The sequence below is a fragment of the Eublepharis macularius genome, chromosome 1 (assembly GCF_028583425.1).
Source record: "Eublepharis macularius isolate TG4126 chromosome 1, MPM_Emac_v1.0, whole genome shotgun sequence".
NCBI lineage: Eukaryota > Metazoa > Chordata > Lepidosauria > Squamata > Eublepharidae > Eublepharis > Eublepharis macularius.
In genome coordinates, this window is record NC_072790.1 from 204548899 (window position 1) to 204563536 (window position 14638).

At 44.1% G+C, this 14638-nt stretch overlaps 1 protein-coding gene across 1 annotated transcript in view; it reads left to right on the forward strand.

Moving 5' to 3' along the window:
• The first annotated feature begins 10832 nt into the window (after positions 1-10832).
• The window catches only part of MAL (mal, T cell differentiation protein), a 47894-nt gene continuing 44088 nt past the window's right edge, over positions 10833-14638 (forward strand). Inside the window, exon 1 of the mRNA XM_054991685.1 lies at positions 10833-10993. Coding sequence (XP_054847660.1) covers positions 10907-10993 — 87 coding nt within the window. The 5' untranslated portion in view covers positions 10833-10906. The remainder of the gene's footprint in view (positions 10994-14638) is intronic.

Consider the following 14638-nt stretch of genomic DNA (forward strand, 5'->3'; position numbering starts at 1 on the left):
TTTTCCCCACACAACTTGGTCTGGGGTCCAAGAGGCAGTGCCTCTGGAGCTCCCCTAACCTAATGGAGGCAGCACAAGAGGAGAACACCTGGGGTGGCAAAATGCCTTGGGCTGACATAGAGAATTCTGCCATAAAGCACACTGCTGAAAAGTGAACTAAAAACATCAAGCAGATCCTCATACCAACCATGTCTGTCTCTGGCCACCTGAAGTCAAACTAAACTTTTAAAAGTTGTATGTTGTCTGAATTTACAAAAAAAAAAGGAACAGGTTCTGCAGTACTACCACCTGCACTGTCTGTTCTCCACAACGATCTCTGGGCAGAGTCTGACCTTGTCCACTTTTGAAGCAGCCCCTTCAGCTGCCAGCCTGTGCAACAAGCAGTTTGATCTACAGCAGTGAAGAAGGTGACAGTTTAGTCTGGCTCCATGAAACGCTTCTTCTACTCTTTTCTACAGATCAAATCTCTGTACAGGGAAAAAGCAAGCCAGGCTGTTTGTTTTGTTTTTTTTTAATGGCTAGTTAGCAGTGTACCTTACTGGCCATGATAACAAAGGGTCTTGTAGCACCTTAAAGTCTAACAAGTGACAATAATTTTTATGAGTCTGAGCTCACGAAAACTGATGCCATGTATATATATATATTTAGCTGCAAGGCTCATTAATTTGGTTACAGTAGTCTAACATGGCTGCCCCTCTGGAATTTGTCCACAGGCCCTGGTCAGGGACTGAGCCTCTCCCCTTCTGTCCTGGGGAATGTGGTTGACCCAGTTGAACTTATTAAAAGTACCTCAAGTATGCAGATGAAAAAGATAAAGAACACAGTTAATGTGGCAGGTGGGACCTGAGCTCCAGTGGCTGGGGACTAAAGAAAGCAGCTGGAAGGAGAAACGCAGTTTTCAGTGGCAAAAAAGGAGCCTTACGAAAAGACATGGATTGTCCATTTGAGCAGACTGATGTCAGACTGTTCAGTACTACTTTTCTGCTGCTAGCCGTGTTTAGTGCTGGGACTGAAATCCTAAGCAGTGTTGGTAGTACTTTTCCATCTAGGTTTTCTTTCACAGATACAGAAATCTTCCACTCTGTGGCTAAAATCTCCATACTGATTGAGATCCAGGTTATCAGTTACGTAGTAAAAAAAGGAAAATGGGCACAAAAAAGTGACTAATGGAACCCTTGCCTCAGTTGACCATTAACCAAATCTATTAATAGAACAGCCTCCTTGGGCAGAAGCAAACATTACATGTTGTTCTGTGACCCTGGCCCCATCTTTCCTCTGAAAATCCCCCCTCAAACTTCTTTTACCCTTGCCTGGGGGATTTTTTTGGAAAATGTTCCCCAGTAGGAATAAACATACGGTGGTAGGGTTTTGGTGGGGAAATGGGGCAAAGCGAAGGGCTAGCTACCTCTTTCCCCCATGTTGTCTTTCTTAAAGCTCCAGTCCTGGAGGCTCCGTTCTGTTAAAAAAATAAATCACTAGAATAATGTTTAATGTGCAAGTCCACCCTCAGTCTAAGGCAACCACTCAGGCATGGAGGAAGTCAGAATCCATTATGTATAATGACCTAAGAGTAGCTTTCACCAAGGCTACATTTTATTTATTTTAAAGAGCTATATTTCACACTTTCTGTCTATTCAAAGGGTTTAGCAACAAAACAATAAAAATACAATTTAAATAAAAACAAGGCCGTTTCCACACAGCTTACCTTATTCTGCAAAATAGCAAAATCTCGGGTGAAATCTCGCGAGAAGACTGTTATTGCGCGAGAAGGCGAGATAAAAGCGTCTTCTCGTGAGATTTCACCCGAGATTTCGCTATTTTGCAGTCCCCAGTCATCTACACTTTACCCCCAGGAAACTGGGTACTCATTTTACCGACCTCGGAAGGATGGAAGGGTGAGTCAACCTTGAGCCGGCTACCTGAACCCAAACTACTCTCGTTGCTTCAGGGCTACCTGAACCCCGCTTCCACCAGGATCGAACTCAGGTTGTGTGAGCAGAGCTTGGGCTGCAGTACTGCAGCTTACCACTCTGCACCACGGGGCTCTTGAAGGTTAGGGCAATCCAGGTTCAAATCCCCACTCAGACTGGACCTAATTACAAGTTATGTTTTGCTCATGTCCTTCATGGGTCCTGGTGATCAGATGTATGCTGCAAGTTCCATGCTCAGAACTCAGTTTCCAGACAGGTCAAGGCAGTGGCACACTGAGGGGGGCGGGGGGTTAAGCCTTCCCCACAGCATTTTTTTAACACCTGAAACAGCCCCCAGTTGTTTGCCCTGATGGGGAAGCTTACCTATATGGATGCATGTAGGTTTCCTCAACATGGGAAATAGCAGCTTCACGGTACCATTTCAGGTCAGGAAAATAGTGGCGAGGGAGAGACTGAACTTCTTCTTCCACACACCACAGGCCTGACCCAACATGCTCCCTGTAGACCTGGGAACTGAATTCTGAGCATGGAATGCACAGCATGTATCTGATTGCCAGGACCTGGGGAGATTGCAAGGGAAATGTAATGAGTAATTAGGCCCTCAGTCATGAAACTTGTTTGTTGTCCTTGGGCCAGTCACATCCTTTCACACACCTACCTCACAGGGTTGTTGTGAGGATAAAATAGAGGAGGGGGCAATGACGTGTGCTGAACTGAGCTGCTCACAGGAAGGGCAGGATAAAGATGTGACAAAAAAACAGCTTAAGAAGCTTTTCTGGCACGGAGGGAAACATTAAGTTGTATATCACACTGATGTTAATGGGATAGGTTGTCAAACCTATCCAAATGCAGAAGAATAGTAGGGAAAAGAGAACAAAAGATATGGTATGATAATTGCATTCAGATATTATAAATGGTAACAATTCAAATATTTGACAGCTGTTATTAATGAAATTCATTAGCATACACCCAATTCAGACTTGCCAAACATAATCTAATCATATGGTTATGGTTACAATTTGCTAAATCATGTACTTTGTAAAATAAAGGACTTTACACTGGCAAAGATCTCACAGAGGTTCATGAAGGATTTTTACTAGCAAAACTGGCCTAAAACCTGCAAATGTGACATGTATGAGAGAAAGTGAGGGAAGGGGGAGGGGTCATGGGTGGTGCAACAGACAGACTTACCTCTACATTGGGGACTTGTTTTTACCAAATCAGCCCCATGAGTGATGTAGAAGTGCTCTGGAGGGTTCCTAAGCCGGTTCCCACTCCTCCCCTGCTGGCCAAGTTAGAGGTGGTGGGAATAGATGCTGGGAGCAGGGGATCTTCTGCCCGCACTGGGGGCGGGCTGGTAACCCTATCTGCAACACACATGAGTTCTATGGCAGAGAATGATGTTGAAAGTAAACTAGTAAGGAGAAAGGTTGTATGACTAGGTTTGCCATTTGCTTGACCACAGCAAGTAAGCCCTTGGTGCCAATTCCCCACTCTCATAAAATTGAGGAGTGGGAGAAAAAATGCCCAGAAAATGGCCTTCATAGTGACGTTCTAGGAATTCCTCATTTCTATATGATAATTACCATAGAGATTAGGGGAAATTCCTAGAGCATCACCCAGAAGTGATGCCACATCCTTTCCAAATGCTATCCAGGCACCGCTGTTAAGATCTCCTGGCATTTACTGAGGCATTGCTGGCAACCCTAGTTGTGGCAGGTTGGCATCATACAAGCACTACATGGAGAAGTTTCCAGGTTCAGGCCCCAGCATCACCGGCTAAGGACCTTGGGCAAGACCTTTCTCTGCATGATATCCTGGATGGCACTGCCCGTCAGAGTAGAGGATACTGAACTAGAGGATCTGACTTTGTATAAAACAGTTTCACATGAAGATCACAGACCTAAATTAGGAGCAACTTAAAGAGTGTATTTTTAAAATTATTTCTTTTCTGTATGAGAGTCTCTCCACTAGGTACATGTGTAGAGTGAGATACAGTCAGATGGTATTTTTAGCAACATGTTGTTACATATTGGTGTACACAGTACTATCAATTTATATGGCTCTTTATAGAGTATCATTGAGAAAAAGGCACTTACTATGTACATTTGGATAGTGGAGAACAGAAAGGATGAACGGGAGCATATAGAGGATTTTTCAGTTCAGTTCAGTGGAAATGAATTTTACCACCCCCTCCTTCCCACCTCAGCCCACAGATCTCCACAAATGCTGCTCCTGGGGAATAGGGGGCCCTAAGGAACAACATAAAGGGGTCTGCAGCAGGAAGGGGGAGTTGGTAGAAGTTGCCAATTTTGCCTGCATCGTACCCATAGTCACTTTTATTTTAATTTAACTATCTGGGGTGGAGTGCCCCTGCCCCACAGTCACCTACTCCAGAGTCTCTGGTAGGGGGCAGCATTGCCCTGGCACCGCTGAGGCAGGCACATCAACCAGGGGCTGTGAGGAAAGGAACAAGGGCAAGACCATCCACAGCAGTGCCCCAGCAGCAGAGCCTTTCAGGCCTAGCGCATGCCTCAAAAAGGACTCAGGCGGCAGATTGTACCTGAAAGCAGACCAGGGAAAAAGGACAGAAGCAGATGGGGCTTCTTGGAGCATGATAAGGCAGGTGAAGCAGTCTCTTAAAACCTCTGAGGAGGGTGAGGCAGAAGAAGGAAGGGCCTAGCCAGGGAGGCCATGGGCCCAGTTTCCTTTCAATGGGGTTGCCACGTCTCTAGGGGGGCAAACCTGGGGATGGGGGGACATGAGGAGTTGTGTGCAGGTGGTTACTTACCTTGCACGTGTGCTTCATGCATGCATGCTCCAGAGCACCCCATGTCATGCTAGAAATAACATCATTCCTGGTGCGATACGGGTGCATGTAGTGTTGCCAGTCCTCTGGTAGGGGCAAAGGATACCCTGCTCCCACTCTCCACCCCCCCACTCATGTGGTCAGTAGGGGGAGAAGGTGCAGGAACATGCCTCCCAGGTGTGCTCCTGGCGCAGTGTGATAACATCACTCCCAGGACCGACATCATCATGCAGGCACTGGGAGTGCTCCCACGCTTTGTGCTAGGTTGATTTGGGCCCCAAAGGGATTCTTTAAGAATCGGCCCATGCAAAGGGCAGGAGCACTTTGGGAGCTTACACCATGACGTCACTTCTGGAAGTGATGTCATCGTGCCATGCTGGGAGCATGTGCATGCTTTGTATGTGTGTGAAGACACCAAAATGCGAGTGCTGGGTCCCCCTCCCACTGGGAGGATAAAGGGATCTAGCAACTTAGGCATATGCAGGGACATTCCAGAGCACGTGGGAGTGTGCTTCGCCCCCAGCATGGTGTTCTCACACCTTTCACCCCCCCTGCCAGTGAGGGGAAGAGGCTGGAGAATGGGGGATTCCCTGCCCCAATGGGGGAATGGAAAGCCCTACCCTTCACTCACCTTGGACCTGCACCTGAAGAGGGGGAATTGGGGAAGCCCAAGGTCAACTCACTCCTAGACAGTCCATTAGGCCAGCCCAGGGAGGAGCAGGGGGGAAGGGCAAGACTGCTCCTAAGGTATCAGCGGTGAGCAGGAGGGCATGAGAGAGAGAGAGAGTGAGAGAGGTGTGACAGAACATCTCTGCATCCTGAGGTTCATTTAGGGCTGGGGCTTGGAAAAAGGGATGCTAGAAAGTGCTGCAGTCCTAGTCTCCGACTCTGCTGGGGAAGACTCTGATAATAACTTAAAAGACTTTTATACTGCTAATTGTATGCCTTCCAAAATACTCTTGAAGTTGTTTGTAGATTAACATTAAATAACAAAACCCTAAAGTTAATTAAACAACATAATAAAATATCATAAAATATCTTGAGAAGTTAGCCATGTTAGTCTGCAGTAGCAGAATAGCAGAGTCTAATAGCAGCTTTAAGACTAACCAACTTCATTGTAGCACAAGCTTTCGAGAGCCACAGCTCTCTTCGTCAGATGCATGCAATAAAGTTGGTTAGTCTTAAAGGTGCTACTGGACTCTTTGATATTATAAAGTATCTTATAAATCTGAAGCAGCACAAAACAGCCCAGCTCAAGTTGATTAACATCCTGTCTCAAAAATGTTTCCAGGAAGAGGTCAGTGAGGAAAAATGTGACTCTCCAGGAGAACCAGTTGGACACATAAAACTGCCTTATAATGAGTCAGACCACCGGTCTATCAACATCATCACTATTGTGTACTCTGACTGGCAGCAACACTCCAGGGTCAAAGGTGCATGACGTTCACATCACCTACTCCTGGATTTAACCGGAGATGCCTGGAATTGAAACTGAGATCTGCATGCAAAACAGATGTTCTTCCACTGCACTACATTCCCTCTACTAAATTCTTTGATGTTGGGTACAGCCACTGAAAAGGCCCTGCTCCTAGTGCATCCACCTGAGATAGTATTCCAAGCTTCCTTGGGAGATCTTAAAGAGCAAGAGGGTTCATATTATTTATTCATTGTATTTATGTCCCTACTCTGGTGGTACAACTTGTAGAACTGATTACTCCCACTGAAGAATTTTTCAAAGAAGAGACTTTTTCTTTATTGACATTTCCATTTAAAGAATAAAAGTTTCTTTTTAGAATAGGAAAATTTCTGGTTGGAAATAAATCAGTGACAGTTTGTCTCCCCTGACCCCAAGTTATAATGCTCCAAATTCCATCCATTAGATATAATTAAGATTAGATATACATTAAATATAACTAAGATGATTTCTTCTATTGGGTTTTTCAAGATTGCTATCACTCATTTTCTCCTTACTCCAGTGGTGATGACTATAGCAATATGCTTAAACGGGAGAGGGGGTGTTCTTATGTTGATCACTTTTATGAAATGAATAAATGGGTAAAATGTTCTGAACGTTTTAAAAAATCTATTTTTATTCAACTAATATGTTTCTAGTACTAACAATGTATACTCATTAAAATGCTCCAGTATTAAAAGCGCCATTTTGGAGGTCCGTCGGGCTTCTTCAAAATATGCAACAAAGCGACAGTTGCCTCGTGAGATCATTATTGATTTTTCAACTAAAAAGATTCGGGACACCATCCTATATAACTCATACAATGCGGATTTGGACTTTATGGGTTTGAAAGTCAAGATTTTGAAGGACGTTCCATTTCTAGTCCGGAAACGGCGTTTTAAATATAAAAAGTTTGCAGCTCTTCTGAGGGACCATGGAATAAAGTACAAATGGTTATTCCCGGAAGGAATATGGTTCAGATATAAAGATCAGGCCTATAAGATATTATCAGAAGATCAACTAAAGGATTTTGAGAATAAAAACCCAGAACTCTGCTGCACCAAGAACGAAGAAAAGGAGGAGCCGGAGGGGGGGGGGGGAGGAGGAGAGCATTGCAACAGCAGTTGCACAGAGAGAATTGCGTCCGGGACCCAGAAGGGGGAGGAAAGTTTAATCAGAATTTGAAATGTTTATTCTCTGTATGATTAACCACTCCATCATTATTCTATGGAGCTATTTTTGTATTATGACAGTATGAAGGGAAACATTGAAGTGTAGTGTTTAGTGTTTGTAGTCCATTCCCCCCCCTTTTTCTTTTTCCACTCCCCTTTGTCCCTTCCCTCTTCCCTTTCCTTGTGATAGTCTGGTGTAGTGTTTTGTAGTTATGAAAAATAAAAAAAAAAAATAAAAAAAAATAAAATGCTCCAGTATTTGGGCTTGGCAAAAGATATGTAGAAGCTTTCATTAGTTAAGAGAAAAATCACAGATTTTCCCATTTACTTCTTTGAAGACCCACTGGATAAACAGCAACTCCCCCAGGTGAGGAATCTGGCTGTGTCCCTGCCATATTCCTTCCTTCATGGAACTCAAAGTACTGTTCCTACTCTTCCTGAAGTTCTCTTGCTTAGCAAGGCTGGCTCAGGACTTGTGTGGCAGTAAGATGGGTCAAGGAGAGGTGACAACAGGTACAAAGGACATGTGCCGCCTCCTGGGTTAGGGTGGTGGCAACAGGTAGAAGCCACACTTATTTCCTTCTGCTTTGCCGCCTTCCACCAGTTTGGAGTCACTACTAGCAGTCCCTTGGGTTGCTTGGCCTGTGGACTGCTCCTCCTGCCCTCCCAGCACCAACCAGACTGAGACTTGCTTAGCTGTACTGTATGCCTCCCAACCGTACCTGGGGTGGGGACTCCACACGGGTGTGTGGGTGCTCCCTGAGATACTCTAGGCCCAGACGGCTTAGGGAACCAAAGGGCAAAGCTAACACTTTGAATTGAGTCCAGAAACACAGGTACGTACTCACGCTTCTTTTTGGCCTGGGAAGAGGATGAAAAGTTTTGGCCAAAGGCTTCATGGGAAAGTGTGGGGTGGCTCTGAGCACTGTGCAAAGAAAAAAGATCAGAAGTCCAGGTGTGAAGCCGCCCTGTGACTACACGTTTATCTAAAAGAGTTGCTTTAGCCAAACATTGATTGGGCCTCAGAGCAATATCAGGAGAAAACAAATAGATGATGTCGAATCAGATTAGGAACAGAATTAAATATTTTATTTAAATATTTAAATTAAATATATTATTTATTTATGTACTTCATTTATATCCCATCTTTCTCCCCAATGGAGACCCAAAGCAGCTTATATCACTCTCCTTCCCCTCCATTTTATCCTTACAATAATCCTGTGAGGTAGGTTAGGCTAGTGTGAGTGACCCCAGATCAACCAGCAAGCTGCTATGGTAAAGTTGGGATTCAGACTGGGGTCTTCCAGCTCCTAATCCAACACTCTAACCACTACGCCTGGCAAAATTGTTTCAAATAGTCTCCTGACCTGGAAACAGTGATCCATGCAACGGTCATCTCCAGATTGGATTACTGTAACTCACTCTATGCAGGGCTTCCCTTGAGTCCGACCCGGAAATTACAGCGGGTCCAGAACGCTGCTGCCCGTGTCCTGATGGGTGTGCCTTTCAGGACACATGTAACTGCAGTTCTGTAGCAGCTACATTGGCTTTCCATGGAGATCAGGTTCAAAGTTTTGGTATTAACCAATAAAGCCCTAAATGGACTGGGACCAGCATACCTGAGGGACCATCTCTTCCCATATACTCCCCGGAGGGTGCTGAGATCAGCTGGTAAGCACCTACTGGTGGTCCCTGGTCCCAGGGAGGCTCGATTGGCCTCAACCAGGGACAGGGCCTTTTCGGTCCTGGCCCCGACCTGGTGGAACTCTCTGTCTGAGGACACCCCGGCCCACCAAGATCTTGTCTCCTTCAGGCGGGCCTGTAAGATGGAGATGTTCTACCAGGCATATAGTTGAGGCCATCAGGGTTTCCACCAAATGAGCCTCTCTCCCAGTCTCCTCTATGTTTGTAGGGGGTATTGATGATCTACCCCCATATATGAGTGACCACGCATGGTTAAGCTGCAACTCCAGCTCTGTCAGATGCTATATGGTTTTTATACAGTGAGCAGGTGTTTTATTAGAAAGCCGTGTTAATTGATTGTGATTTTATCTTTGTATATTTTATCTTCTGTTGTGACCCGCCCTGGGCCCACTTGCAGGGAGGGCGGGAGATGATATAATGATAATGATAATGATAATGATAATGATAATGATAATGATAATACACCTCTTTACCATGCTGGCTCTGTACCATGCCCAGGGCCCTAATGGGAGAGTGCATGGGCTGATGGATGGAGGGTGACATTCAACGTTTGTAGTTATTTCTTCAATCAAATTTTCAAAACTCTACAGCTCCTTTTCACTAAAAATTGAAACTAAGGCAGATCTGATCACAGCTCTCCAACAGGTAGGGTAGTCTAAGACTCTGCTGAGTGGCAGCCTGCAGCCATGCTGGGATACTTGACAACCCCCATGGCTGCTTAGAGCCACTGCAGCCCTGTACAGAATGTGAGGGCCTTACAAGACCTCATCCCGAGTTCCCAGGGATTCTTAAAAGCTTAATTTTCCACTGCACAAGGCAGGCCTCCAATTTGGATTGGGACCATGGCATGAGGGAGGGGAGGAAAAAAATGGGCCAATAAGGCAAATAATGCATCCCTGGGGCTGTTTCAGGGTAGGAAAAAAAAACCTCCCTGTGTGCTGCAATCCAAATCCAGCCCAGATATACCTAAAAAATAAATTTAATACATCACTGGATTCACAGTACATGTCAGGTAAGGACCTGAGGCACAGGAGACAGCACATCTAGACTGTCTCAAGACAGATCTTTGTCTTTACAAAGGAAGTTCTCTGTACATGTTTAGTTGTACAGGTCCTTTAAAAAAAATGTTGTTTTCCTTGGGTGAACTGTAGACATTCTCAAAGCAACTTAGGCCAATGTTTTTAAAAATAGCAGGCCACCTTGGTTATGTGAACGGACCGTAATAGTTGCCATGACATGAGTATAAAGTGGAAACCAAATCTGCGTTGGTTTCCACTTCATACTAATGGCAGCTGTTACAGTCCATTAACATATCGATCTCAACTTTAGTATATGCTGATTTGCTACTATGTAATGATAGAGTGCTTATGCAGTAAAAATAACATTATTTACTTATCTTGGACACATAGTGAAAAGGGATATAGCTCTGGAACTCCAGAGAAGTTCGTTTACAACAAACAAACAAACTCACAAAGAGCATTCCACTACTTCACTCACTCCAGGGGTTGTCCCCGCACTCAATAATCTGTAGAGCTGGTTCACCTGAACCAAAGCACTTCGGATTTAAAACTGTTTGCTGCACTTGCCTTCTAAGCATGACAATAAGGCACCTGACACTATGTGAGACACTTAAAAGCCAGAGCAGTCCAGGGCACATGAACACAAGAGGAGGTATCTCCAATTGGTTAGTCACACCTATGCTGAGCTCCTGCCCTGAAGGGCGGGCAGCATTAACATATCTGAACAGGTAAGAGCTCACCTGCCCAAGAGAACAGAAGGAAGGACCTGCTTTGTAGTGTGAAGACTTTCCTGGGGAGTCTGGAAAGTAACCAGTAAGATGTCTTCAGCCACAGCTTCCGCATCCTTACCCAGCGGCATCAAAGTCCTGGCTTCTTTTCCAGATGTTCTTATTCTCCCTGAATTTGTAAGTATGGCTTAAAAAAATAGTTCAGTTCTGTGGATAGAATCTGTTATCCGAAAGCATTCTCTTCAATCTGTGCATATCTCCTGCTGGAATAAACAATGAGGAAATCCCTGCAGCATTTTTTCTTCTAAAATCTAAAAAAAAAATCTAGTAAATATAAAAACTAAACAATCAGAGTTTCTTTTTTCTGCTACAGATATGATTTAGGGAGTCTAAAAACTCCTGTTTTCAAACCTTTTGCCTAGTGACTCTTCTTATTCTGGTACGAGAGCATGGTAAGTTGGTTGCCCCTCAAGGTTACTCTGCTGCTAATCCATGCCGGCTTCCTTTGTATCGGTGGTGTGTGTAGCATTCAGGCAGCTAATTACTGAGCTGAACTGGTGGCTTGAACTAAAACAAATCTTCAAGGTCCACTGAGTGTGCAGCTTACTGTGAAAGCATGGCTTGTTGCTCTGATTTGAAGAGCTGGCAGGTGCTTGGCTACTTTAATGGGTAATAAAGCCAACCCTGTAGCGCAAACTCAAAAAAGGCTTGGGAAATGTGTGGCTAGAAAAGCTTGCTGAAACTTGGAAGTTGTTAAGGAAGGGATAGGTTTGACAACCTCCTTACCGGCCTTGCTTTTGCACCTTCTACAGCATGTATTTTCCAGACACCCAGTAGATGAAGTTCTTCTTACTGCATCATTTCCATTACAGGAAATACATTGCCAGTTTGACTTCTGCTAAAAGTACAGGAAGAGAATGAGTACAAAACAAGAAAGAAGAATCTAGATTTCTGATTCTCCCATAGCCTTGCTTTAGCATGAGGAATGCTGTGGTTCAAGATCAGACAGAGATGAAAGGTGTCTTGAGTGGATGTATTACAGATAGAAACTCAAGAGGTGATGCTCTCAACAGTCGTCACTGTCTATGCCAAGAATAGTTGTATCTGACTGCTAAACTGAAAGACACCCTTTTGCTTGCATGAATCTGACCATGTTTTGAGGTTTTCTTCGGAGGCTCAGCTTTGGGCTTTCAGATGCGAGTAGTAACTGGGGGTAGGGTTGTTTTTAGGGTGGTTCCTGTTTGTGGAATTTTCCCTCCTGGAGAGATTCAAGGCTGCCTAATTCTCCTCTTAGGTGCCAAGTTTAAGATGTGTTTATTTTCCCACACATTTGATACTTGATTTGTTTTCACTGCTTTAATACTGCATTGTCTCTAGTTCTTGCTGCCTTATAGCAGTTTCATTTCATTGTTTTATGGTATTTTGTTCAGTGGTTATATTACTCAATATTGTTAGCTGCCTCGCAGGCATTCTAAGTACTAGCTAAACCTTTTTAAAATAAACCCTACTACCAACTCAAATTCAGTAGCGTATTGGAGAGATCTGGGTTGAATCCCTACTAGTTGTGAAGCTCCTTGGGTGATTGTGTCCCAGTCACAATCATTCAGTCTAAGCTCCTTCACAATCTCACAGAGCAGTTTTGAAGATAAGGGTGTATGTGTGTGTGGGGGGGTAGGGTTACCAACCTCCCGGTGAGGCCTACAACTCTCCAGTCCACAGGGATCAGTTCCTCTGGAGGAAATGATAGCTTCAGAGGCTGGACTGCATGGAATCCTATTTCTTTGAGTTTTCCTGAAACTCCACACTCCCTGGCACCACCCCCAAATTTCTAGGCATTTCCCAAACCATATTTGGCAGTGTTTGGTGTGTGTGTGTGTGGGGAGGGAATAATTTTTATTGTATTAAGCTCTTTTTGAGGAAAAGCAGGATATAAACATGGGAAGTAATAGTCTGAAACGTTAGGTTTTTTATTTAGTGGGACCTTTGTTAAATGGCAACTTTAAACTTGAGGCCTATGTACTTGAAGAGAGCCTGGCTTGATACCTGTGCCTGATAGTAAAGATCTAACACATTTTTTCAGACTAATTAAACAGTTTTAAGGGAACTGCCCAAGATCTTCTGCACCTTAAATTTTCTGATCAAATGGGAAGCAAGAGGTGTCGTTGCAATGCTCTGAAATGTTGAAATATGCACATAAGATGGAAAGGATTCCATGGACAATGCTGGTGCCAATCTGACATCATGGACTCATGGAATCCAAGGAAGGAGCAACCTGGGCAACCCTTTGGTGGCCATTTCTGCTGGAGAAAATTTAAGAAGGAAGCCTGAAGCTCCTCCTCCCCCATTGTAATATTTCGAGCCATGCAAAACAACACAGCACTTTCAAAGTGAGTTGTATTGATCCTACATGTGACAATGAGTTGGGTCAGGCACCCTTGTCCCAATTTATGTCACATGTATTGTGTATTTTGACCCTAACAGACAATGGAATAGAGATATTACAATAACGGAAAGTGAATAAGAGCTACCTTATCATTGTCATATATGCTTGAGATGATATAAGGAGCCTGATAAATACTTGAGTAGCAATGTGTCATATAGTTCCTTAGTAGATACAAGATGATCAGTGTAGGCACATTGACTAGTGTTATTTGTATGTGTGAGAGAAATGGGACAGGGTAGGAAACCTTACATGATCTGTGAATGCTTCACAGGCTGTGATTATAATCATTTTAAGCCTGTGTGTGTACAGTTCCTACATGTATAAGGGCTCTTCTCTGTCTACTGAGCATGCACAGGACGGGGTTATCTGTCACAATCCTGCTTTGCACATGTGCATCCATTATACTTGTATTAATTTTTAAAAAAACACTCTAGAATTCTAAGAATGTATTTTTTAAACTTGCTCATTTATAATTATAATTATAAGCACCTTTTTTAAAAAATCGATGGGCCATAGTTACAGGCTGAGATTAGAGTCAATGTGCTTTTCCTAGAAAACTTGGGTCTGAATGTATGGAAATGAGGAATGACAATGAAGAAATGAGGAAAACAAGCTCCTACTCGGAGGGCAGCGGGAATACTGACTCATAAACGTTTAGGCCCCCAGTTCCTGTGACAAACCTTGTCAGGTGCGAATGGAAAAACCTTACAGAAGAGTTACCCAGTCCTGTAAATATGTGAGGCTTAGGACTGTCTGATCAAAGCTTTGGAAACTGTCAAGGTGCAGAACTCTTAGATAAGTGGTTTGCTAATTTACAACTAGTTAGTTCTATGTTTGCCAAGCTCACATTTAAAGGAGGATTACTGGTATGCAGGGCTTTTTTTCAGCAGGAACGCAGTTGAACGGAGTTCTGGCACATCTTGAAAATGGTCACATGGCCGGTGGCCCCACCCCCTGATTGCCCCTGCCAGCGGCGCAGAGGGCAATCTAAACTCCCCTTTGTCTGGAGACAGGGGGCGGGGCCACCAGCCATGTGACCATTTTCTCCAAGGGCAACCCACTGAGTTCCACCACCTCTTTTCCCAGAAAAAAAAGCCCTGCTGGTATGTATCTGTGGAACAGTAACAAAAGCAAAGAGGAGAGAGATGCTGAATCTTTAGTAAGTTGCAGCAGATCCTCTGCTTTGTTCTGTTTCTGAACCATGCATGGAGAAGATGGTATGGAGCAATGTCTGGATCCACATCTTTGGGTATTGCACTATTGTTATGCTGCAGTAAATCATTTACCTCTGGATTTTCCTGTGATGCATTCAGGAGGGGCATGATTATGATAGCACAATGGGAGCGCAATATCTTACAGTGCATTGATCTCCTGAGGAC